Here is a 24,390-nt window from a genome sequence, read left to right on the forward strand (position 1 = left end):
TATCACACACACATCAAACTGCACAAAACAATAAACCACCTCCAATTACAGTCACAACAGCTTACAAGAGACCATATAGTGTAAACACGCACAGCACACAGGGCAGACACCACATAGTGACCACAGCTGAAGAAACACAACACCTGATACCAATATAAAGCACACAACAAGGATGAGACAGAGCACAGGGGTGAAAGTGGTCAAATGACACAACACATACAATACACAAATGTAGGGGGGTGACATACAACACATATATTGCAAAGCACAAACGGTGTGACACATGTCCACTGCTCCTGTCAGCACCACTAAGCATAGACAGATGTTCATCTCACCGCACTCCTGATGCGCTAGCATCCGGCCTATTTCTAGTATCTACTGTATGTGTGTGTGTGTGTGTGTGTGTGTGTGTGTGTGTGTGTGAGTGATTGATATATATATATATATATATATATATATATATATCTATATATATAATTGCCTTATTCTGTCTGTCTGTCTGTCTGTCTGTCATGCTCCGAAATTGTGTCCTTACGGTGACACAAAGCTGATTGGCCGCTGGGCTCGCCATGGCCCCGCCCCCCCACACGGATTGGCCTCTCGCCCCGGCTCTCTGCAGGCCCCGCCCCCTCATGCAATGCACGCTCGCTCTGGCCGCCCAACTGACACGGGGCTCCGATTCCCAGGTGAGTACACACACATCAGATCACACTCACTCTCACACTCACTCTCACACACACCTCACACATCACAACATGCTGGGATATCGCTTGCTTCTACACCGGCTCCGTCAGGATCCCGGCAGCGCCAGACATAACCTTGCGATGCTGGGATCTTAACGGAGGCCGTGAAAGCTGGTAACCATTATACACATCGGGTAACTAAGGTCCCTTAGTTACCCGATGTGTATCATAGTTACCAGTGTACACCGGCTCACACTCACTCTCACACACACCTCACATCGCATCCACACATCAAGGTCCTGCAGCTGCGGAACATACATAACATAACAGCACACACACACACACAAATCAGATCACACTCACACACACCTCACACATCACATCGCATCCAAATACTCACAACATCCTGGGATATCGCTTGCTTCTCGGCGGCGATACTGTGCTGTTGTGAGCTTCCAGGACCTGACGGAGGATCACATGGCCAGAAGCATGTGATATCCCCGGATGTTGTGAGTATCAGCGCGTATGTGCAATATCGTCAGTGTCTGTGTGTGTGAGTGGATGCGATCGGTTGTGTGGGTGAGTGGATGCGATCGGTTGTGTGGGTGAGTGGATGCGATCGGTTGTGTGGGTGAGTGGATGCGATCGGTTGTGTGGGTGAGTGGATGCGATCGGTTGTGTGGGTGAGTGGATGCGATCGGTTGTGTGGGTGAGTGGATGCGATCGGTTGTGTGGGTGAGTGGATGCGATCGGGTGTGGGTGAGTGTCGGCAGAGGAGCACGGCGTGCTGGAGGAGGCTGGGAGCAGAGAGGCTGATCTTGGGGAAGGCTGGGAGGGGGAGGCTGATGCTGAGGGAGGCTGGAAGGAGAGAGGCTGAGCAAACGTGCTCCAACCGCCATACTGCGCACTCCCCATCGTGCTGCATCCCCCATGCTGCGCACTCCCAAACGTGCTCCATCCGCCATGCTGCGCACTCCCCATCGTGCTCTATCCGCCATGCTGCACACTCCCAAACGTGCTCCATCCGCCATACTGCGCACTCCCCATCGTGCTCTATCCGCCATGCTGCACACTCCCAAACGTGCTCCATCCGCCATGCTGCGCACTCCCAAACGTGCTCCATCCGCCATGCTGCGCACCCCCCATCGTGCTCCATCCGCCATGCTGCGCACTCCCAAACGTGCTCCATCCGCCATGCTGCGCACTCCCAAACGTGCTCCATCCGCCATACTGCGCACTCCCAAACGTGCACCATCCGGCATGCTGCGCACTCCCAAGCGGATGGAGCATGATGGGGGGTGCGCAGCATGGCGGATGGAGCACGTTTGGGAGTGCGCAGCATGGCGGATGGAGCACCTTTGGGAGTGCGCAGCATGACGGATGGAGCACGTTTGGGAGTGCGCAGCATGACGGATGGAGCACGTTTGGGAGTGCGCAGTATGGCGGATGGTGCACGATGGGGAGTGCGCAGTATGGCGGATGGAGCACGTTTGGGAGTGCGCAGTATGGCGGATGGAGCACGTTTGGGAGTGCGCAGTATGGCGGATGGAGCACGTTTGGGAGTGCGCAGCATGGCGGATGGAGCACGTTTGGGAGTGCGCAGCATGGCGGATGGAGCACGTTTGGGAGTGCGCAGCATGGCGGATGGAGCACGTTTGGGAGTGCGCAGCATGGCGGATGGAGCACGTTTGGGAGTGCGCAGCATGGCGGATGGAGCACGTTTGGGAGTGCGCAGCATGGCGGATGGAGCACGTTTGGGAGTGCGCAGCATGCCGGATGGTGCACGATGGGGAGTGCGCAGTATGGCGGATGGAGCACGTTTGGGAGTGCGCAGCATAGCGGATGGAGCACGTTTGGGAGTGCGCAGCATGGCGGATGGACCACGTTTGGGAGTGCGCAGCATGGCGGATGGACCACGTTTGGGAGTGCGCAGCATGGCGGATGGAGCACGTTTGGGAGTGCGCAGCATGGCGGATGGAGCACGTTTGGGAGTGCGCAGCATGGCGGATGGAGCACGTTTGGGAGTGCGCAGCATGGCGGATGGAGCACGTTTGGGAGTGCGCAGCATGGCGGATGGAGCACGTTTGGGAGTGCGCAGCATGGCGGATGGAGCACGTTTGGGAGTGCGCAGCATGGCGGATGGAGCACGTTTGGGAGTGCGCAGCATGCCGGATGGTGCACGATGGGGAGTGCGCAGTATGGCGGATGGAACACGTTTGGGAGTGCGCAGTATGGCGGATGGAGCACGTTTGGGAGTGCGCAGCATGGCGGATGGAGCACGTTTGGGAGTGCGCAGCATGGCGGATGGAGCACGTTTGGGAGTGCGCAGCATGGCGGATGGACCACGTTTGGGAGTGCGCAGCATGGCGGATGGAGCACGTTTGGGAGTGCGCAGCATGGCGGATGGAGCACGTTTGGGAGTGCGCAGCATGGCGGGTGGAGCACGTTTGGGAGTGCGCAGCATGGCGGATGGAGCATGATAGGGGGTGCGCAGCATGGCGGATGGAGCACGTTTGGGAGTGCGCAGCATGGTGGATGGAGCACGTTTGGGAGTGTGCAGCATGGCGGATAGAGCACGATGGGGAGTGCGCAGCATGGCGGATAGAGCACGATGGGGAGTGCGCAGCATGGGGGATGCAGCACGTTTGGGAGTGCGCAGTATGGCGGATGGAGCACGTTTGGGAGTGCGCAGCATGGCGGATGGACCACGTTTGGGAGTGCGCAGCATGGCGGATGGAGCACGTTTGGGAGTGCGCAGCATGGGGGATGCAGCACGATGGGGGGTGCGCAGCATGGGGGATGGAGCACGATGGGAGGTGCACACCTCCCCCCAACACACACACACACGCGCACTGCACAACACACACACACTAGGAATCACAAACAACGCCCTACACAGACACCCACACACACAGACAACGCTGCACACACAAATATACGCACATACTGCACAACACACACATTGCTCAAAACATACCTCCCCCAAAACACACCACACACACACAAACCGCACAACACACACACACACACACAACGCTACAGACACACAGCGCTCCACAAACAACGCAACACACGCAACACACATACAACACCGCTCTCACCCCCCGCGACACTCAGAACATGTACAGCGCCCTACACAAACACTTGGTAACTACACACAACAACATCTATATTATATATATATATATATATAACAAAAATCATACATGAACTACACAATACGTAAATTCTAGAATACCCGATGCGTAGAATCGGGCCACCTTCTAGTATATATATATATATATATATATATAGTGCCTACAAGTAGTATTCAACCCCCTGCAGATTTAGCAGGTTTACACATTCGGAAGTAACTTGGCATTGTGACATTTGGACTGTAGATCAGCCTGGAAGTGTGAAATGCAGCATAAAAGAATGTTATCTCTTTTTTTTTTTTAATTGTGAAAAGTTTATTCAGAGGTCATTTATTATTCAACCCCTCAAACCACCAGAATTCTGTTTGGTTCCCTTAAAGTATTAAGAAGTATTTCAGGCACAAAGAACAATGAGCTTCACATGTTTGGATTAATTATCTCTTTTTCCAGCCTTTTCTGACTAATTAAGACCCTCCCCAAACTTGTGAACAGCACTCATACTTGGTCAACATGGGAAAGACAAAGGAGCATTCCAAGGCCATCAGAGACAAGATCGTGGAGGGTCACAAGGCTGGCAAGTGGTACAAAACCCTTTCCAAGGAGTTGGGCCTACCTGTCTCCACTGTTGGGAGCATCATCCAGAAGTGGAAGGCTTATGGAACTACTGTTAGCCTTCTACGGCCTGGACAGCCTTTGAAAGTTTCCACCCGTGCCGAGGCCAGGCTTGTCCGAAGAGTCAAGACTAACCAAAGGACAACAAGGAAGGAGCTCCGGGAAGATCTCATGGCAGTGGGGACATTGGTTTCAGTCAATACCATAAGTAACGTACTCCACCGCAATGGTCTCCGTTCCAGACGAGCACGTAAGGTACCTTTACTTTCAAAGCGTCATGTCAAGGCTCGTCTACAGTTTGCTCATGATCACTTGGAGGACTCTGAGACAGACTGGTTCAAGGTTCTCTGGTCTGATGAGACCAAAATCGAGATCTTTGGTGCCAACCACACACGTGACGATTGGAGACTGGATGGCACTGCATATGACCCCAAGAATACCATCCCTGCAGTCAAGCATGGTGGTGGCAACATCATGCTGTGGGGCTGTTTCTCAGCCAAGGGGCCTTGGCCATCTGGTCCGCATCCATGGGAAGAAGGATAGCACGGCCTACCTGTAGATTTTGGCCAAGAACCTCCGCTCCTCCATCAAGGTTCTTAAGATGGGTCGTCATTTCATCTTCCAACAAGATAACGACCCAAAGCACACAGCCAAGAAAACCAAGGCCTGGTTCAAGAGGGGAAAAAATCAAGGTGTTGCAGTGGCCTAGTCAGTCTCCTGACCTTAACCCAATTGAAAACTTGTGGAAGGAGCTCAAGATTAAAGTCCACATGAGACACCCAAAGAACCTAGATAACTTGGAGAAGATCTGCATGGAGGAGTGGGCCAAGATAACTCCAGAGACCTGTGCCGGTCTGATCAGGTCTTATAAAAGACGATTATTAGCTGTAATTGCAAACAAGGGTTATTCCACAAAATATTAAACCTAGGGGTTGAATAATAATTGACCCACACTTTTATGTTGAAAATTTATTAAAATTTAACTGAGCAACATAACTTGTTGGTTTGTAAGATTTATGCATCTGTTAATAAATCCTGCTCTTGTTTGACGTTTGCAGGCTCTAACTTATTTGCATCTTATCAAACCTGCTAAATCTGAAGGGGGTTGAATACTACTTGTAGGCACTGTATACTGTATATAATTTAGTCATCAGGGGTGTCCCTGTCATAGCAGAATTTCTAATTGGGGCCCCCCCAAAAAAAATAAAAATAAATAGTATAATGTCCAAATAGTATAATGGCCCCCATACAGCCTTCCGCACAGTATCACAGACCCCACACAAACCTTCATACTGTATAATTGCTTTCACACAGTATAATGGCCTTCATATAACTCTAGATAAAGTATAAAGGCTCCCTCATAGCCCTCCAAATATTATAATGACCCCACAAAGCCTTCCATATAGTATAATGAGCCTCACAGAGTCCTCCATATATTATAATGGGCCTCACAGAGTCCTCCATATATTATAAAGGGCCTCACATGGTCCTCCATAGAGTATAATGGGCCTCATATAGTCCTCCATAGAGTATAATGGGCCTCACATAGTCCTCCATATAGTATAATGGGCCTCACATGGTCCTCCATATAGTATAATGGGCCTCACATGGTTCTCCATATAGTATAATGGGCCTCACATCGTCCTCCATATAGTATAATGGGCCTCATATAGTCCTCCATATATTATAATGGGCCTCACATAGACCTCCATGTAGTATAATGGGCCTCACATTGTCCTCCATACAGAATGAGCCCCACGTAGTCCTCCATATCATCTAATGCACCCCATAGTCCTCCATGTACTATAAGACATTCCACATATTCCTCCACATAACATTAATCATCCCCACTTGTTTTCAGCGGGGAACCACTGTAAGTGCATATTTGCTACAGTGCCATAATCATAGAACAGGGAGGGGTTAAGCTTTCAAGTATTTAATCTCTATTGGAAATATATAATTTTCCCCATATTGATATCAGAGAGAAAAAGTGACCTCCATACACAACAGAATACCAAGACCAGTAATACCACAAACAAGGGTGACATACCGCCACACCGTGACCAGACAACATATTACCACCACACAGTGACCGAATACAACCATATAAAAGGGAGAAATACCAGATAACATATAACAACCACACAGTGACCGAATACAACCAAATACAATGGGGAAATACCGCCATACCGTGACCAGATAACATATTACCACCACAGTGACCGAATACAACCACATACAAGGGAGAAATACCGCTACACTATGACCAGACCACATAATGACCAAATAATTCCATATACAAGAGAGAAAAACTGCCACACCATGACCAGATAACAAATTACAACCACGTAGTGACCAAATACAGCCAAGTACAAGGGAGAAATACCATAACTCCATGACCAGATGACATAACGATCGAATAATACCGCAAACAAGTGAGAAATACTGCAACAATGTGATGAGACCACATAGTGACCAAATAATACTGCATATAAGATAGAAATACCACCAAACTAAGACCAGACCACATATGATGGCATAGTGACCGAATACAACCACATACAAGAGTCAAATACCAACACCCCATGACCAGACCACATAGTAACTGAATAATACTAGAATAATGATCATGAATAAAAACCACAATACTAATAACACTAATATTAACATCGGTGCCATTATACACAGGAGCTCTGTATATAGTGTCAGTGTACAGGTAATACAGTGATCCCCATTGACATTATATACAGAAGCTCTGCAAGTAAAGTATAGTGTGATTGTGTACATGTAATACACTGACTTTCCAGTGACGACATACACAGGAGCTCTGTATATAGTGTATGTGTATAGTGTACAGGTAATACAGTGATCACCAGTGACATTATACACAAGCGCGCTGTATATATGTCAGTGTACTAGTAATACAGTGATCACCGGTGACATTATAGACAGGAATTCTGTATATAGTGTACAGGTAATACAGTGATCAGCATTGACATACACAGGAGCTCTGTATATAGTGTATAGTGTGTGTGTACATGTAACACTGACTTACCAGTGACATCTCTAGCTGAGGTTATTCATCTTCGCTTTTCCTCTTCCTCCGGCACTGACCGCTATTATTTCTTCCTGCCATGACTCAACTCTGCAGAAAATACTGTAATACACAGTCACCTGTAGCCGATCACTCTCAGAGAACATTCTCCACTTTTTCACCAATTTCTACACTACGTCAGAATTTTGTTCCCCCCATGGAAGACAGTATCCTCAAAATTAAGTTATATTATGGCAGTAATAATGTCCCCTAATTTGCCCCTACAGTAATTATCTCCACTATTTGCCACCATAAACAAATAATGTCTGGCCCCCTGTATTTAATAATAGCTCCCATCCTGGCCCCTTTTATTTAAAAACGTCTCCCATCCTGGGCCGCTATGTTCCTCCATCCCAGGCCCTTAAAACTGTCCCATCCTGGGCCCCTATGTTCCTCCATCCCAGGCCCCTAAACTGCCCCATCCTGGGCTCCTAATACCCCACTACTCTGTCCATTCACAGAGGGCGGAACAAAGATTCTTCTCACCTCCCTACGCTCCCTGGCGTTCTCTTGAGGCTTCATGTCCAGCACGGTCAAATGGCCACCCCACTCATCCGAGGCCGCGCCATTACATCAGAGTGAGGTGCATAGCAGTGATGTTAAAAGATGTGATGTGGGCCCATATACATGCATACACATGCAGACAGGCGCACACTGACACATGCATGCAGACAAGCACACACACACACACATACACACACACACATATATACGCAGATGCACTGACATGCAAACATATGTAGACACACATACATGTACACACGCTTAGATACGTAGACACACAGATATACAAAGACAGTCAGACAAATGCATGCACACAGACACATGCACACAGCCACATGCATACAAATGCACACAGACATGAACACTCATGCAGACACGCACACACTCATACATACGTAAACACACAGGCATAAACAAACAAGAAGACATGCACACAGACATGATGACAGGCACACATGTAGATAAAGAAATGCACACATACACGCATGTACGCTTACATAGACACAGACAAATGTACAGACATGCTGACACATACACAGATGATCACACGTACAAATAGGCAGACAAATAGACATGCACATATGCAGAAAAATGTACACATGCAGCCAGGTGCACGTAGACAGACACCTGCACATATTCACACAGACACGCACACACATATGACCACACAGAGACGCACGCAGACACACATGCACGCACACAAACACACGCACAAATATGTAGACCTCCTGACAGGCACAGACACGCACACATATGTAGACACAGGCACACAGACACTCATATGTAGACATGCAGACAGGCAAACACATATGTAGACACAGGCACACACACTCATATGGGAGCATGCAGACAGGCAAACACATGCACACACACACGCACATTGTAGACACAGGCACACACACTCATAAGTAGACAGACAGGCAAACATGCACAGACACGCACACATATGTAGACACATGCACGCGCTCATGCACAGACATGCACACATACATAGACACACAGGCACAAGCCTGCACACACTGTATGCAGTGTATGCATGTGGACACACAAATAGGCACATACATGCACAGAGAACGCAAATACAGGCACAAAAACATAGGCATATACATACACACACATAAGTACACAGATATGTACTCATTGATATAAACAGACATATAAATATACACAAACATACACACATACAAGGGGATCTATTACCTTCTCCTATTGGTCTCCGCTCCAGCCTGCAGGCTCGATTACAGATCCTCTCTGCGGGAAGCTGCAGTGCAGGGCGCACTGCGTGACGTCACAGTTAGCAGATGCGGCAGCAAGATGGGGGCAGTACACGAGCAATTGCAGGCGCAGTGCAGCACCGGCCGACACAGACGGCCCCGGCACAACCGCTGCTTGAGCCGCCTGGGGCCCCCTGCCCCAGCCCAGCCTGGGGACCCCTGCCCTAGACCAGCCCGTGGATAGCGTCCGGCACTGCATACTCACCTCTCCTCGCTGCTTCTCCTCGTTTGCCCGCTGTCTGGTCTCTGCACATCTCAACATGGCAGCGACTGTCACGCAGTAGTAACATCACCGCTGTGCTGAGCTGTCAGAAAGCACGGACACAGCGGGACAATGATGAAACGGGAGCGCTGCACTCGGTCTCATCATTACTTTCAAATGTATCGGCATCTGCGATGCCAATACATTTGAAAGTGCGATCATGGGCGGGGGGCTCGGTAATGGCGCTGAGACCACGGGCAGCTGCTCCCTGGCCCCTCTAGCTCACAGACCCCATAGCAGTGGCGTGGCCTGCCTCTACTGACGGTACGCCACTGATAGTCATTACACACAGAGGGATCTATTTCACGAGTTTATTATATATTAGAACAAAAGAAAAATCCATGAGAAAACTTAAGTAAAGAGAAATTGTATAACATGAAAAAAACCACAGGGGAACCTGTACGGGAACTCATGGGAAGTTTGCAATCCACAAATCGATAATAGAAACGCAGGACAAGGTGGATTATGTTGCAAAACAATTTATAAATATTTATTAGGTGAAGAAAGGTTTTTTTAAAAAGACAGATCATAACTACATAGGGAGATTGTACAATGACAACAGACCACTGGCACAGAGTTTACGTACAGTACTGATCAAAGGTTTGGACACACTTTCTCATTCAAAGAGTTGTCTTTATTTTCATGACTCTGAAAATTGTAGATTCACATTGAAGGCATCAAAACTATGAATTAACACATGTGGAATGAAATACTTAACAAAAAAGTGTGAAACAACTGAAAATATCTTATATTCTAGGTTCTTCAAAGTAGCCACTGTTTGCTTTGATTACTGCTTTGCACACTCTTGGCATTCTCTTGATGATCTTCAAGAGGTAGTCACCGGAAATAGTTTTCCAACAGTCTTGAAGGAGTTCCCAGAGATGCTTAGCACTTGTTGGCCCTTTTGCCTTCACTCTGCGGATCAGCTCACCCCAAACCATCTCGATTGGGTTCAGGTCTGGTGACTGTGGAGGCCAGGTCATCTGGCGTAGCACCCAATCACTCTCCTTCTTAGTCACATAGCCCTTACACAGCCTGGAGGTGAGTTTGGGGTCATTGTCCTGTTGAAAATTAAATGATGGTCCAAATAAACGCAAACCGGATGGAATAGCATGCCGCTGCAAGATGCTGTGGTAGCCATGCTGGTTCAGTATGCCTTCAATTATGAATAAATCCCCAACAATGTCACCAGCAAAGCCCCCCCCACACCATCACACCTCCTCCTCCATGCTTCACGGTGGAACCAGGCATGTAGAGTCCATTTGTTCACCTTTTCCACAAAGACACGGTGGTTGGATCCAAAGATCTCAAATTTGGACTCCTCAGACCAAAGCACAGATTTCCACTGGTCTAATGTCCATTCCTTGTGTTCTTTAGCCCAAACAAGTCTCTTCTGCTTGTTGCCTGTCCTTAGCAGTGGTTTCCTAGCAGCTATTTTACCATGAAGGCTGCTGCATAAAGTCTCCTCTTTACAGTTGTTCTAGAGATGTGTCTGCTGCTAGAACTGTGTGGCATTGACCTGGTCTCTAATCTGAGCTGCTGTTAACCTGCGATTTCTGAGACTGGTGACTCGGATAAACTTATCCTCCGCAGCAGAGGTGACTCTAAAGGGTGCTTTACACGCTGCGACATTGCTAGAGATTGCTAGCGATGTCGAGCGCGATAGCACCCGCCCCCGTCGTACATGCGACATTTGGTGATCGCTGCCGTAGCGAACATTAATGCTACAGCAGCGTCACACGCACATACCTGTGCAGCGACGTCGCTGTGACGACTGAACAATCCCTCCCTCAAGGGGGAGGTGCGTTCGGTGTCACAGTGACGCCACCAAGCGGCTGGCCAATAGAAACGGAGGGGCGGAGATGAGCGGGACGTAACATCCCGCCCAGCTCCTTCCTTCCGCATTGCCAGTGGAGGCAGGTAAGGAGATGTTCTTCGCTCCTGCGGTGTCACACACACATAGCGATCTGTGATGCCGCAGGACTGACGAACAACATCGTACCGGCATCAGCAACGATATTAAGGAAATAAGCGACGTGTCAATGAGCAACGTTTTTTCACGTTTTTGTGCTCGTTGATCGTCGCTCATTTGTGTCACACGCTGCGATGTCGGTAACAGCGCCGGATGTGCGTCACTACCGACGTGGCCCCGACGATATATCGTTACCGATATCGCAGCCTGTAAAGCCCCCTTTAGTCTTCCTTTCCTGGGGCGGCCCTCATGTGAGTCAGTTTCTTTGTAGCGTTTGATGGTTTTTGCCACTACACCTGGGGACACTTTCAAAGTTTTCCCAATTTTTCGGACTGACTGACCTTCATTTCTTAAAGTAATGATGGCCACTCGTTTTTCTTTACATAGAATTTGTATTATGGCAAGAAAAAAGCAGCTAACAGTCTATTCAGTAGGACTAGCAGCTGTGTATCCACCAGACTTCTGTACAACACAACTGATGGTCCCAACCCCATTTATAAGGCAAGAAATCCCACTTATTAACCCTGACCGGGCACACCTGTGAAGTGAGAACCATTTCCGGTGACTACCTCTTGAAGATCATCAAGAGAATGCCAAGAGTGTGCAAAGGAGTAAATCGAAACCAAAGGTGGTTACTGTGAAGATTTACTTACAAATGACCACTGGTCGCTACTAAGCATATAAGGTCTGAATATTTAGACAGACACATAATTGTAGAAAAAGTATTACAAATCTTTATTTATATTCATATAAACAGAGTACACAAAATAATCAGACAGTGTTGATTTAAAAAAGTGCAATTCTGTGCATAAAAAACAACTAACCAGGGCGGTGGTGACCATGACGGCCATTTTGAAGTCGGACATTTTGGATCCAACTTTATTTTTTCCAATGGGAAGAGGGTCATGTAACTGTTTTGCCAAGTATTTAAAAGGATCAAATATGGCTTTAAAGAAGGTGATTCATTTTATTATGATTATTAAATTATTACAGAAAACAGGAAATAGTGTGATGTTGCGTACACTTTTACATAATATAAATCACAAAGGTAAAAGTACTTACATTACACACTACATAAAATGAAACTTCACCAGGAGCTACACGCATCATCTGCCCGGAAACATCAGCTGTGAGAAGCAAAACAGCGAAGACTGAGAAACTCCTGGGATCCACACTGGTGTCATGGGCGTCCCCTCCACAGGTTAACAGGCTTCTGACTTTGCTGTAATCTTCACCAGTCTATATCTCACTTGAAAACAAATTGCTTGTGTAACCAAATGTTACACAAACTCTAATAGGTTCCATTTGTCCAATATAGTGTCCCTCTTCTGAGTGGCCAACTCTTCAGATGTCAGTCTACACTGGACAAATACGTCACTGGATGAGACATGCCAAAGGCTCCTGATTTCAGATGTTTTACCATACTATAAACATGGGCACATTCTCAGTAAACATTGATAAGAAAACTATATGGTACTGAGTGATACTATAAACGTACTGTATTTTCTCACTAGAACTATAACTCCAGGTGTCTGGGAAACACAGAAAAACAAGCTAATATGATTTATAACTGTTGCAGGCAAATATCTTAAAGGGTTTCTTAAAGGCAACCTGTCACCAGTTTTTCGGCCTATAATCTGCAGCCACCACCAGTGGACTTTTACAGTGCTGGCCAAAAGTATTGGCACCCCTGCAATTCTGTCAGGTAATGCTCAGTTTCTTCCTGAAAATGATTGCAATCACAAATTCTTTGGTATTATCTTCATTTATTTTGCTTGCAATGAAAAAACACAAAAGAGAATGAAACAAAAATCAAATCATTAATCATTTCACACAAAACTCCAAAAATGGGCCAGACAAAAAGTATTGGCACCCTTAGCCTAATACTTGGTTGCACAACCTTTAGCCAAAATAACTGCGCACAACCGCTTCCGGTCACCATCAATGCATTTCTTACAATGCTCTGCTGGAATCTTAGACCATTCTTTGGCAAACTGCTCCAGGTCCCTGAGATTTGAAGGGGGCCTTCTCCAAACTGCCATTATGAGATCTCTCCACAGGTGTTCTATGGGGTTCAGGTCTGGACTCATTGCTGGCCACTTTAGTAGTCTCCAGTGCTTTCTAGCAAACCATTTTCTAGTGCTTTTTGACGTGTGTTTTGGGTCATTGTCCTGCTGGAAGACCCATGACCTCTGAGGGAGACCCAGCTTTCTCACACTGGGCCCTACATTATGCTGCAAAATTTCTTGGTAGTCTTCAGACTTCATAATGCCATGCACACGGTCAAGCAGTACAGTGCCAGAGGCAGCAAAGCAACCCCAAAACACTAGGGAACCTCCGCCATGTTTGACTGTAGGGACCGTGTTCTTTTCTTTGAATGCCTCTTTTTTTTTCCCTGTAAACTCTATGTTGATGTCTTTTCCCAAAAAGCTCTACTTTTGTCTCATCTGACCAGAGAACATTCTTCCAAAACGTTTTAGGCTTTCTCAGGTAAGTTTAGGCAAACTCCAGCCTGGCTTTTTTATGTCTCGGGGTAAGAAGTGGGGTCTTCCTGGGTATCCTACCATACAGTCCCTTTTCATTCAGAAGCCAACGGATAGTACGGGTTGACACTGTTGTACCCTCAGACTGCAGTTCAGCTTGAACATGTTTGGATTTTAGTCGAGGTTCTTTATCCACCATCCGCACAATCTTGCATTGAAATCTCTCGTCAATTTTTCTTTTCCTTCCACATCTAGGGAGGTTAGCCACAGTGCCATGGGCTTTACACTTCTTGATGACACTGCGCACCGTAGACACTGGAACTTTCAGATCTTTGGAGATGGACTTGTAAGCATGAGCAATCTCAAGGCTACTCACAATTTGGATTCTCAAGTCCTCAGACAGTTCTTTGGTCTTTCTTTTCTCCATGCTTATAGTAGTACACACAAGGACACAGGACAGAGGCGGAGTCAACTTTAATCCATGTCAACTGGCTGCAAGTGTGATTTAGTTATTGCCAACACCTGTTAGGTGCTACAGGTAAGTTACAGGTGCTGTTATTACACAAATTACAGAAGCAGCACAGGATTTTTCAAACAGTGCCAATACTTTTGTCCACCCCCTTTTTTATGTTTGTTGTGGAATTATATCCAATTTGGCTTTATGACAATTTTTTTTTTCCACTGAAGACAAATTAAATCAAGATAATACTAAAGAATTTATGATTGCAATTATTTTCAAGAAGAAACTGAGCATTATCTGACAGAATTGCAGGGGAGCCAATACTTTTGGCCAGCACTGTAGCAACCATAACCCAGATGAACAGACCATTCAATCTGCACAGCTGTGAAAAAAGAAGCAAGGTTAATATATATTATCAATAACCAAGCTAGGCCTATAAGTTGATAACAAATCCCAGCAGGGATGACTTATCTGGCGGGACCATCCAGCGAAGTATGACGACGAGTTTCCCTCCTATACATTTAATTAGGGGTTCATCGGGGGGAAGTTCAATGGTTTCACAAATCCACAAAGGCCATCTAAACAGAAAAATCATTGTCAGAATCATAGACAACATATTGTCCAGAGAGAGACGTACTCTCCAGAAAGGCAGCCAGAAAAAGGCCAAATAGATAAACCAGATACAGTCACATACCTCAAATGTTATGGTGCACTTGCAACCATGGTGCGACATCAATGGCCTGCAGTAAAAAGGCAGGTCGTCCTCCGTACAGTGACTGGTTGCACTAGCAGTGTATAAATCCCGACTGTGCCAGCTACCTGCAGAATGAGTGCATCCGCCCGTCGCGACCGCCGTCTTTTAAATGTGTGGGTATTTCCCGCTAGGCTTACGTGTGCTGAAACAGTGCCGCAGGGCCGGATGTGATCTAATGCTGACGTTACAGCGCTGCTGCGCATGTGCGACAGTCATCTCAAAGCAGTATGGGAAGAGAAGGGTTCATGGAACGCATATGCGTTCCATCTTCCCGGAAATAATCATACCGCCTCATGGTCATGGAACGCTAATGCGCTCCACAGACCCAGAAATGTAATAAGACAGATCTAACGCGCATGTGTGCCATCCGGTACAGGTAATGGTAAATAAAAGGCATTTACCCAGAAATCGAGCTCAAGAGCCGCCTGTCATTAATGTACCATTAGATAGATCCCACACTTGGGTTAAAGATAATTTAGAACAATACTGATTTTAATCTTAAATATACAGTATATGCAGGGACATAACCCAATTAACCCAATTAAGGCTGCCTCAATACAAATTACATATACAAAGAAAGAAACAAAAGGTCATTGCTAAAGAATCTGGCTGTTTAGAGTGCCGTAACCATGCATATTAATGGTGAGTGGAAGGAAAAAGTGTGGTAGAAAAAGTTGCATAAGCAACCAAGATAGCCGCAGCCTTGATAGATGTGTTAAGAAAAGGCCATTCAAAAATGTGGGGGAGATTCACGAGGAGTGGACGCTGCTGGAGTCAGTGCTTCAAGAGCCACCACACACAGACGTATCCAGGACATGGGCTACAAGTGTCGCATTCCTTGTGTCAAGCCACTCATGACCAATAGACAATGACAGAAGCGTCTTACCTGGGCCAAGGAGAAAGAGCTGGACTGTTGCTCAGAGGTCCAATGTGTCTTCAGTTGAAAGTAAATGTTGCATTTCATCTGGAAATCGCGGTCCCAGAGTCTGGAGGAAGAGTGGAGAGGCCACAATCCAAACTGCTTGAGGTCTGGTGTGAAGTTTCCACAATCAGTGATTGTGAGGATTGTTCCACCATTACAGTAAGAACCATAACCAATGTTGTACATAGACCTGTCCATCTTTGCTACACCTAGATTTTACCCCCTCCCTGCAGCTGCCCGCAGACCCAGCAAATGTTCAACCAAGGTGTGAAATCCCAATTACACTACCAAGCCAGAGGAAGACACCTCCCTGGGGGGGATATGTCTATTCATGAAGGAAGTGGGTGGGAAACTACAGAACCTTGACAAGCTTCAAAGGGGTCCAGGAGACTCTGCCTCGGCAGGAGGTCATATTTCTGACTCCGTAACGTCATACACAGCTATGATATTACCGTGCGCCTGAGCCACATGCCCATTACATAGTTAGAATCGGGACCCCCAAGCCGCATCTATGCATACCCTCAGATTCATTGTAGCGCCCTGGGGCAGGGAGATAGAGAACTGCGAGTAGGAGTCAGGTAGGGAAGTTGTGCTTGGACTCAGAATGAAGAGGGGACTCCGGTAGATTCGAGGACACCAGTCCCATCCCGATCAGACCTCCCAGTCCGGGGTTGCGGATCATATTCACTTTGAGTTATCATTTTAGACTCAGGACAAGGGGTGGAGTAGTACAGCCCTACGAGATCACCAGGTGGGAGGAGGCAGGTAGTTTGTGTGGATTGATAACCCAAGTTCGGCCATTTTTACTTGGTCTTTACTCGGGGGTTATGCGTACTACACACGTGAGAAAGTCCATGAAACCCTGGTCTAACAGTGCCCCCACTGTGGCCAGATGCATAAGGTAACTGCTTGATTTGTCTGTCTGTTTGTGACCACGTCTTACCTGTAAATGTACTCTGACATATATATATGCTGTTAATTCCATCTTGTATATATTGTAGTATCTAGGGTGCCCTTAAGGCGATTAAATATATAATTTAGTCTTGAGCTTTTTCTTTTATCTCGATGCCAGAGTGCTCGGCTCAATAGTTTTCGTAAATCGATTGGTGGCAGCAAGTTTATGCCAAGGATCACTGTGGGGCAACCAGTGAGATCAGGGGAAGATGAGTCGGGGAATATATACCTTACGCTCACCGGGAGCCCTTCAATAATTGACATAGTAGTAGAATAGCGGCCTCATTGCTTATCGTCAAGCAATTCCACAAGTGGCCTGACAATAAGTAGGGCGCTAGAGAGCGAGTCTCGCCTTTGGAAAAGGGAGTGTCCTCTTCCCCCCTCTTCCGGTTTCCTGACAGTGATTGTTTGGGGAGCCATGTCATCTGCTGGTGTAACTCCACTGTGTTTTATCAAGACCAAAATTGGGTCGACATAACGCCGAGCTCTCGATGCTATGGGTTTTCGTAGCGCCGGGCTCTCGCCGCTCTAGGTCGTCATAGGGCTGGGCTCTCGCCGCTCTGGGTCGTCGTAGCGCCGGGCTCTCGCCGCTCTGGGTCGTCGTAGCGCCGGGCTCTCGCCGCTCTGGGTCGTCGTAGCGCCGGGCTCTCGCCGCTCTGGGTCGTCGTAGCGCCGGGCTCTCGCCGCTCTGGGTCGTCGTAGCGCCGGGCTCTCGCCGCTCTGGGTCGTCGTAGCGCCGGGCTCTCGCCGCTCTGGGTCGTCGTAGCGCCGGGCTCTCGCCGCTCTGGGTCGTCGTAGGGCTGGGCTCTCGCCGCTCTGGGTTGTCGTAGCGCCGGGCTCTCGCCGCTCTGGGTTGTCGTAGCGCCGGGCTCTCGCCGCTCTGGGGTTCCATCGTGTCGGACTCCCGCCAGTCTGGGCTTCAGTAGTGTTGGGCTCTCGCCAGGCTGGAGTTGATACCATAATGCGCAGTTGCTGGGCTGGGTTTGGGTTGGTATAGTGATGATCTCTGGCTCGTCTATGGATGGTAAATTAAATGCTTCTCTTGTTGCAGGAATGACATGCCAGGCACGAAGCTCTTACCTGGTAGATGAGGTGCTATGGGGTCATCGCTTTATGTCTGTGCTCAGTCTGGAGGATGGATTCTATGAGGTGGACTACAACACATTTCACCAGACTTTTGAAGTATCTACTCCATCATGCAGTGCCCGGGAGCTAGCTGAGAATGCTGCTAGAATGGACGCCCATCTCTACTGGTCCATTCCCAGCCAGCTGGATGAGAAGGTGGAAGAGGGCACAGAAAAAGATGGTATGGACAAGCAAAGAAATGGCAGTGTTAGCAGTCCAGAAAGCGAGCAGGTCCTGCTGGAGTGAATGTGCAGCTCTCCCCACAACACCTGACCTGCTCTGGTTAGCAAACTGCTAAAACTCTAAAAACCAAGCAAGGTTCAAATATTATACCATCTCCATCCTCACAACTTCGCCCATCTGCCTGCTGCGCCTCTCACCCAGCAATGGCGCCTGCCTGCCCTACCTTTCACCCGGCAATGTTGTCCATCTGCCTGCTGCGCCTCTCACCCAGCAATGGCGCCTGCCTGCCCTACCTTTCACCCGGCAATGTTGTCCACCTGCCTGCTGCGCCTTTCACCCAGCGAATGTCCACTTGTCTCCTGAGCCTGGTGACGACATGTTCATACCTACTGAACATCGTGCCCACCAACACTGTCCTCATATCTAATGCACCTCTCGCCTGTTGCAGTCATGCCATGCCTTTCTCCCAGTGCCGCTGTCCTGGTACGTGCAGCTCCTCTTGCCCGGAGCGGCCATCCTTGTACATGCTGCGCCTCTCACCTGGCACAGTCGTTCTGGTACATGCCATGCTTCTCTCCCGGCGCCGCCGTCCTAGTAGTGTTTCGCCTTGCACAGCAATGCCGTCATGGTACATTCCATGCCTCTTGCATGGCAACACCGTAGTCATACTTGTCGGGTCTCTTGCCCGGAGACGCCATCCTCATATGTGCCATGCCTCTTGCCATCGTCTTTGTATGTGCTGCACCTCTCACCTGCTGATGCCATAATTGTACTCATACCCAATGCGCCTCTCGCCCGGGCATGCCATCCTGGTACATGCTGTGCCTCTCGCCGAGTGCTGCTGTCCTGGTACATGCCATGCCTCTCGCCCGGCAATACCGTTATGGTATGTTCTGCATCGCTCCTCGGCGATTCCATAGTCACACTTGTCAGGCCTCTCACCCCGCGACACAGTCCTTATACGTGCTGTGCCTCTCACCATTCAACATCGGCCTCGTATGTGCTGTGCCTCTCGTGTGGCGACACCATAATCGTACTCTTTCCTAAGGCGGCTCACGCCTAGGTTCTGGTATGTGCAGCACCTTTCACCCAGCAATGCCGACCTTGTACGCCTCTCAAGTAGCATCACAGCTCTCCTCCATACCACACCTCTATTCTCCAGGTCCTTATCCCAATAATTCTTTAACCACTGTACATGGGTTAATCCTAACTTTACCCACAATGCCTTGTACAGATGTTATAGTAGAAGACGCAGGCGCCGGTTTCCCCATAAGCGACTCTTCTGAACTTGTTCCTCCCAGACATCACATTATAGAATCTCCCTCTAAACGTGTCCAGAAAATTAAACCCATCTGCCACGGTCCATCCCAGAGTAGTCAACATGAAGGCACATCCATCCAATGCAGTGGTACTAGATCTGGTCCTGGTCCATACAATGTTAAGGTTCTGTGCCTGCTGCTGTACAATAAAGAGACTTACTCCTGGCCTTGTGCTCATTATTTACCCACGCTCACTAGGTGACATCACACCGTGTAACTCCTCACACCACTGATGACCACCTCCTACCACTCTACCTTGATTCCTCCCATTAGGGGATATGTTACAGGAGGCTGTGATGTTATTGGATGATTCACATTTTATTGGATCTTTGTCACAGTATGGGGTCCATGTGCCTGCAATTAAAATCACAGTAGTCACCGGAGTAGTGTCCCTCATGGCTCCCTCACTGCCACTAATCATATACAGCAGGAGCGGAGAGGTTTGGCTGAGGTGAAACAGGGTTTCCTGAGGACCCCAACATTAGAGAAGGGTAGCTATAGACTGTCATGTGGCCATTGGCTGGTCACTGCTCTTCCTGTGGAGTCATATGTATTTAAGTGCTAAAGAGAAACTCAACGATCACAAGACTAAAACATGGCGTCTGCGCACCAGCACCACCTTGTCCATTGTGCTTCATGTAAACACAAAAGGTGAGAAGACCCCACCCTATTGTCCTGTGCATGACTTTGTGCCCTCACCGCTTCTGGCTACGCAGATGCCGTATGTAGCAGCAGGTGACTGTAGACAAGATTGTAACGCCCACTACCAGAGCACTGGCAAAGCCGACAATCATTGGGATCAGGAGGAGGTCGCGAGCTGAAAGAAAACAGATGGTCATTGAGTTGGATGAAGCCTCGAGCAATACTCAGAGCAAACACAAAAGCAGATAATACAATATGGATCCTTTGGTCCCTGCCATTCCCCCATTATTTCCCACACGTGGTGTGTACATACCTCGCGCATACGTGTAGAGTTTGATGGAGTTGGACTTGGAGGAGGCAGCGTTGTACCAGCTGTGATCGGGGTACTGCATCCAAGCGGTAACCGCACAATGATAGGATCCCTCATCTTCGGCCTGGATGTTGTACAGACGCAAACGATAGCGCTCGGCTCCCACTTTATCTGTGGTCAGCTCTCCACCAGAGACGCGGGATCCTGTCTCTGACACGCCCTGCCGGCTCACAGACGCCAGCAGCCGACCCGATCGTTCATGTGGTTCCTCCCCAGCAAGTTCCACCCACCAGCTGACCGCAGAACGAAGAGATGGCAAAGAGACATCCAACGTGATATTACAAAGGAGGACAGCCGTGTCACCGTGATAGATAGGGAAGGAGTCCAGAAGGACGGAGGCGCTCACGGTGATATCTATAGAAAGAAGAAGAGAATGAGGAATGTCAAGCTATGGATTCTCTGCCATAAGAGGAGAGTCGAGGTTCAGGTTCTCTCCCGTAACAGGAGAGCTGCGCTATGTGTTCTCTGTTCTAACAGGAGAATCGCGCTATGGGTTAATCTGCCGTAAGAGTTGTCTAGCGCTACAGGTTCTCTACCATAAGAGGAGGCTTGCACTATGGGTTCTCTGCTGTAAGAAAGGGCTGTAAGGAAAGATGATGATGCTATAGGGTCTCCACCATAAATAAGGAGTGATATTGTTACAGGGTCTTTGATGAGGGGTCTCATTATGAAGATCTCATGTTTTCGGTGTGTGGTTGGGTACGTCACGCTGTGTCTCACCCTGTGGTTTCATTAGCACTCTCAGGCTTAGTGATGTCCTTTTGGAAACCTCTTCTTGTCTCCCCCTTGGGTAGGACACAATGGCAGTGACCTGACAGCTGTAGGATCCAGTATCGCTGGGCTGGGCAGAGTAAATCCTCAGGCGGTAGGATCCAGGGGAGGGGGAGATCTTCTCCAGAGAGATATGTCTGACTCCCACGTCTTCCCCCATGTACTGCTCTCCCAGCTGCACCGATCCGTCAGCTGCCATTGAAGAAACCCGCTGTCCAGGGGAATCTGTAGCTGACAGCACCCGCCACTCCACTGAGAAGAGCACGTCTGGGGTAGGAGGTATCAGCATGGACACATTGCAGAACATCTCCATCATGTCCCCAGTTTGCAGGCGGAGCTCCCGAGGAGAGGACGAGACAGTCAGCAAAGAGTCTAAAGAAAGAGAGAGAAACACAGGAGATGAGTGATGAGAGCCTAAGCAAAGAGTGACGAGATCGCCTGTAGTGGCAGGAGCTAAAGTGTAAACTCTGAGATCCTGCTGCTTTGAGTTTCAGGTTTTACATGAGTATGGGAAGCTCATCATCACGCAATCTGATAAGCTGGGTTGTTGGATGGAGAACAATGTCTTAAGGCCACGTCTCACTAAGCGACATCGCTGCTGAGTCACGTTTTTTGTGACGCAACAGCGATCTTGCTAGTGATGTCGCTGTGTGTGACATCCAGCAACGACCTGGCCCCTGCTGTGAGGTCGTTGCTCAATGTCCTGGACCATTTTTTGGTCGTTGCTCTCCCGCTGTGAAGCAAACATCGCTGTGTTTGACAGCGGGAGCCAACGATCTGAATGTGCAGGGAGCCGGCTTCTGCGGACGCTGGTAACCAAGGTAAAAATCGGGTAACCAAGCAAAGCGCTTTGCTTGGTTACCCGATATTTACCTTGGTTACCAGCGTCTGCAGCTTCTAGAAGCCAAGGTACACATCGGTTAACTATAAGCAAAGCGCTTTGCTTAGTAACACGATGTGTACTATGGTTACCAAGCACAGCGTCGTTACACGGGTCGCTGGTGGCTGATCTCTGATCGCTGTGGAAATCTGCCTGATTGACAGCTCACCAACGACCATGTAGCGACACTCCAGCAATCCCTGCCAGGTCAGATCGCTGGTGGGATCGTTGGAGCGTTACCAAGTGTGACGGTACCTTTAGAGGAGGGTGACACTGCTGGACCTCATGCCTCTCCTACCTATGGTCTGCACGAACACCTGGGCAAGGACAGCTCTCTTCTCTGTGATCTTCTGCCATCCACCATCTGGGTCCTGAATCCATTGCGCTGTGGTACAATGGTAGGTGGCGGTGTCCTGTGGTCGCAGGCGGGCTATCACCATCTTGTAAGTGGAGTTATCGGATTTTTCCACCCGAATTTCCTCCTTCAGGTAGCGATCTGTGTACGAGGCCAACTTCACGCTGAAATCCCACTGCACAGATATAATATCCTGCAGGGTCTCCCGTCCCACTGGAGTTCCAGGTTCACTCATCCCAAAGGTCACCGAGAGGTGGGTGTGCAGAGGAGAGGCGGTCAGTGCCTGGCAGGACAGGTGCAGCTCACGGCCCTCCACCAGGTGGAGCTGCAGAGGGGGAGGGGAGGACAGGCGCCCCCGACTGAAGCCCACTGACGAAACCTGCAGGGTGTCCGGGATAACTGCAAAATGAAGAAGCAAAATATGAGGCCACTGCTGGAGAATACTGACTGCTACGACCAAGGACCACTCCAGCACCCCTCCCGACACTGCTGCCTGGACCCCTCCCTATACTCCTTCCCATTCCCCTAATGCAATAATGAACACCTCCTATACCCTCCCCTTTCCTTGCTACTGCCTTGGAGCAGGGCTGTGGAGTCGGTAAGCCAAACCTCCGACTCAGACTCCTCAAATTCTCTTGCACCGGCTCAGACTCAGACTCAGACTCCTCAAATTCTCTTGCACCGGCTCAGACTCAGACTCAGACTCCTCAAATTCTCTTGCACCGGCTCAGACTCAGACTCAGACTCAGACTCCTCAAATTCTCTTGCACCGGCTCAGACTCAGACTCAGACTCAGACTCCTCAAATTCTCTTGCACCGGCTCAGACTCAGACTCAGACTCAGACTCCTCAAATTCTCTTGCACCGGCTCAGACTCAGACTCAGACTCAGACTCCTCAAATTCTCTTGCACCGGCTCAGACTCAGACTCAGACTCAGACTCCTCAAATTCTCTTGCACCGGCTCAGACTCAGACTCAGACTCAGACTCCTCAAATTCTCTTGCACCGGCTCAGACTCAGACTCAGACTCAGACTCCTCAAATTCTCTTGCACCGGCTCAGACTCAGACTCAGACTCAGACTCCTCAAATTCTCTTGCACCGGCTCAGACTCAGACTCAGACTCAGACTCCTCAAATTCTCTTGCACCGGCTCAGACTCAGACTCAGACTCAGACTCCTCAAATTCTCTTGCACCGGCTCAGACTCAGACTCAGACTCAGACTCCTCAAATTCTCTTGCACCGGCTCAGACTCAGACTCAGACTCAGACTCCTCAAATTCTCTTGCACCGGCTCAGACTCAGACTCAGACTCAGACTCCTCAAATTCTCTTGCACCGGCTCAGACTCAGACTCAGACTCAGACTCCTCAAATTCTCTTGCACCGGCTCAGACTCAGACTCAGACTCAGACTCCTCAAATTCTCTTGCACCGGCTCAGACTCAGACTCAGACTCAGACTCCTCAAATTCTCTTGCACCGGCTCAGACTCAGACTCAGACTCAGACTCCTCAAATTCTCTTGCACCGGCTCAGACTCAGACTCAGACTCAGACTCCTCAAATTCTCTTGCACCGGCTCAGACTCAGACTCAGACTCAGACTCCTCAAATTCTCTTGCACCGGCTCAGACTCAGACTCAGA

The 24,390-nt window shown here is 48.8% G+C and overlaps 2 protein-coding genes across 2 annotated transcripts in view; one reads left to right on the forward strand and one right to left on the reverse strand.

Moving 5' to 3' along the window:
* The window catches only part of KCNJ9 (potassium inwardly rectifying channel subfamily J member 9), a 52,748-nt gene extending 32,833 nt beyond the window's left edge, over window positions 1-19,915 (forward strand). Inside the window, exon 3 of the mRNA XM_075330700.1 lies at window positions 18,160-19,915. Within this exon, the coding sequence (XP_075186815.1) occupies window positions 18,160-18,479 (320 nt within the window). The 3' untranslated portion in view covers window positions 18,480-19,915. The remainder of the gene's footprint in view (window positions 1-18,159) is intronic.
* Window positions 19,666-24,390, reverse strand: part of IGSF8 (immunoglobulin superfamily member 8) — a 32,255-nt gene continuing 27,530 nt past the window's right edge. The window contains exons 3-6 of the mRNA XM_075330696.1: window positions 22,697-23,152; window positions 21,468-21,890; window positions 20,691-21,101; window positions 19,666-20,552 (exon numbers count right to left, since the gene is read on the reverse strand). Of these exons, the coding sequence (XP_075186811.1) occupies window positions 20,431-20,552; window positions 20,691-21,101; window positions 21,468-21,890; window positions 22,697-23,152 (1,412 nt within the window). The 3' untranslated portion in view covers window positions 19,666-20,430. The remainder of the gene's footprint in view (window positions 20,553-20,690; window positions 21,102-21,467; window positions 21,891-22,696; window positions 23,153-24,390) is intronic.

This window comes from Anomaloglossus baeobatrachus, chromosome 12 (genome assembly GCF_048569485.1).
Source record: "Anomaloglossus baeobatrachus isolate aAnoBae1 chromosome 12, aAnoBae1.hap1, whole genome shotgun sequence".
Taxonomy (NCBI): Eukaryota; Metazoa; Chordata; class Amphibia; order Anura; family Aromobatidae; genus Anomaloglossus; species Anomaloglossus baeobatrachus.